Consider the following 2,966-nt stretch of genomic DNA (forward strand, 5'->3'; position numbering starts at 1 on the left):
GGCAAAAATGCTGAATAGAGGCACATTAAATAATACAGCTGTTATTCTATAGCAATGCATGATATACACCTAAGAGCCATCCGTGGCCAATAAAGTCAACGGGAGGATTTGCATCAGCTTACAAAAGCATAAAGGAAACGAAAACAGTGGTTTTTGCACTGTACTGCCAGGAAAATGGAGCTGTGGGGCAGCTGTCCCACTGCATCAGTGATGGCAATAGCAGTGATCTTTGTCCTTCCCTGATGCCTTCTCTTCCCTCCCTGTGATAGGGCTTCAAGCAGCAAGGAGCATTTCTGCCCTCTTTCCTGAAGCCTTGAGCCAGATACTACTGCTTCCACCTAATATATGCTGTCTTCTGACCAAGTCTACTTTCTATACTGCTTTAATTCTTCGATTAATTTCTCAGAGGCCTCAATTCACTCTGATGAAGATCAGTGGAAATTCATTCTCAGTTTCTGGATGCCTTGCCTGTGTTACACTAACAAATGCACATCAGTGGGTAAATTAGCTTCTCAGTCAGTAGACAGGCTGTGCCCATCCATTTCTGTGAACAAAATGCACTAAACCTATGCAGTAAATCTAGCCTTAGAGGCAGGACAATTGTAAAGCACTGAGCACCAATAAACACCAATCAAAACCTAAAGAACCCAGTACTGCCAAACACTGCTGTCAGCAATACTACTGACCAGAGTGGGCAATTCCTTTAGAGAGTATAAGTAATATATATATAACACCCACAGGTACAGTACATCAGACTAGATGAACCCTAAACTGGCAATAGCGTTGTTTAAAGGCGTATCGGAGCTCTCATTTTAGTTGCTGACAGTTTTATCGCATGCTTATGTCACTGAAATACTAAGGCTGAAAGGTTATATCATACCTTAGAAGGTAACCATCATTGTAAACATACAGTCTCTGATCTGTGGGGTTATAATCGATACTCTGGATTTTTTCTAACTTTTTATCCATAATGACACTAATTCTACTTTCTTGGCCAGTAGCCGTGTCATACATGTAGAAGATTTCCTCTTTCCTAGTGTTCATTGGCCTTGTGGCATACAGAACACCACATAACATGAAAGCATTGGAAACAGATGGCTTGTACTGTCTTGTCTGCCAAGTATTTAGCACATCAAGTGTGGTCTCATTGAGTTTGCTAATCACAATGTTGCCCATGTTATTTTCTGTTGAATATATTACCCATAATCCACTTTCATCCACAGCAAAATCTATATCTTGCCATGATACACCTGCATAAGAGAAACGGTTACCGATAACAGCACCTGGAAGCTCCTTCCCCAAAACCATTGTGTTGGTTTTTAAATCATGCTTCACCATATTTCTTGAACTATAGGCATGATAGTACAAAAAATTATTATAAAGGGCAGCACCACTTCCTTCTCCATATGTTATTCTACTTTCATACATGGGTTTAAACAGCAGCAAATCATCAAAGGAACTATAAATTCTGTAGTATTCCAAGTATCTCCCATCTGTATTCAATGGTGCAACCCAATAGACTTCCTTCTCTGGGTTAGAAGGAGAGTAATCTCTACCCCAGGAACCATATTTGTAGGAAAATCCTCTCCAGTTCAGCTTTACAATATAGGGCTGGCTAACATTCAGTAGTCCACGGTGAGTACAGCTTCCTGAAATTAAAGAGGAAAAAACAGGTTTTCCAAATGTCATCGTTAGGCAAGAGGTTTTGCATACTGTAGCCTCTATAGTGTGCTTACTAGGGATTAGCTTTGTGGCAAAGCACAGACATAAATGCATATCTTCATGTGTAGAAGGCTCGTTTTGGGCCAAGGTCAGCACTGGATGTCACTAAGTGTTCCAAGTTGACTCAGAAAGTTAGTGAAAAAATAAAGAGTACATAGTATTATACCTATGTGGAGGGAGGCAGGGTGGAGAAAAGGTAGGGACATCCAGCCTCAGTCAGGATTAATTTACAGAAAATAAGTGCTCACTGCGTTGTTCCAGACAAGGGACAAATTTCTGTTTCTACCCATTTGATGCATGCCAGCCTGATGCACTAGGAAATCCCTTGGAAAATACAATTTCAAGCAGCATTTTGGGTTATTTTCTACCTCAGTGGAACTGAGAGCATGGGAGACAAGGCAAACAAGAAAGAGGAGCATCTGATTTCTATGTATTTCACTGAGGAGGGGAAGGAAGAAGCAGCAGCAGCAGCAATACCAGAGTCACATTTCAGATTATCATTCTGCTGTCAGAATCCCAGCTTTACAACAGTGCGTCACAGCCACATGGTGCCTTCCACCTCAGGCCCTCAAAGCAATCTGCAGACAGTAACAATCACAGCCTAGGAAATGTAGACAGATATTACTCCAAGTCTTCATGTGAGGCAACTCTAGAATATGACTTCAAGCTGGACAAAAACAGCTCTGTTTTCTACATATCAACTGTGAGGCCATTTTCAAGATCATGAAAAAAATAAATAAATTAAATGTTGCTACCCAAAATCTTTGGCTTTTTGCACCTATAGAACATTTTTCAAGATGTGCTGATGGGCTGCGTAGAATTTTTTCCACACTTACTAGGAGCAAACAACAAAGTGAAATGAACATTGAATTATGATGAACACTCTTCAGAACAAAAAAGTCCAAATGAATTTAGATACAAGAAATACTTTCCCTTTACTCATGGTGAATGGCAGTGAGATTCCTATTTCCTGATAAATTCTCAACAGTGTAAGTCACTGGTGGAAAAAATCCTCCACTCATAAATGTCCGTGGGCCTCTGAATGAGTCTGAAGCTGCCCCTGGCAAAAACCAGCAAGATTTTTTCCAATTTTAAAACATTAGCTCTTTGTATTACTGCCACAAAAGTGTCCCAGATTTTTTGTTGTAAGGATATGTTCACTTGAGGTAACGAAGGCAGATATGTGAAGTGACTGGCACCAGTTCACACGCTTAGTGGTACTCCAGTGTTTCCCAGTTCAGCAG

General features: G+C 40.6%; 1 protein-coding gene across 1 annotated transcript in view; it reads right to left on the reverse strand.

Moving 5' to 3' along the window:
• Positions 1-855: 855 nt before the first annotated feature.
• The window catches only part of LOC104616442 (olfactomedin-4-like), a 22,428-nt gene continuing 20,317 nt past the window's right edge, over positions 856-2,966 (reverse strand). The window contains exon 6 of the mRNA XM_010281454.1: positions 856-1,649. Coding sequence (XP_010279756.1) covers positions 856-1,649 — 794 coding nt within the window. The remainder of the gene's footprint in view (positions 1,650-2,966) is intronic.

The sequence above is a fragment of the Phaethon lepturus genome, unplaced genomic scaffold (assembly GCF_000687285.1).
Source record: "Phaethon lepturus isolate BGI_N335 unplaced genomic scaffold, ASM68728v1 scaffold9522, whole genome shotgun sequence".
In the NCBI taxonomy this organism is placed as follows: Eukaryota; Metazoa; Chordata; class Aves; order Phaethontiformes; family Phaethontidae; genus Phaethon; species Phaethon lepturus.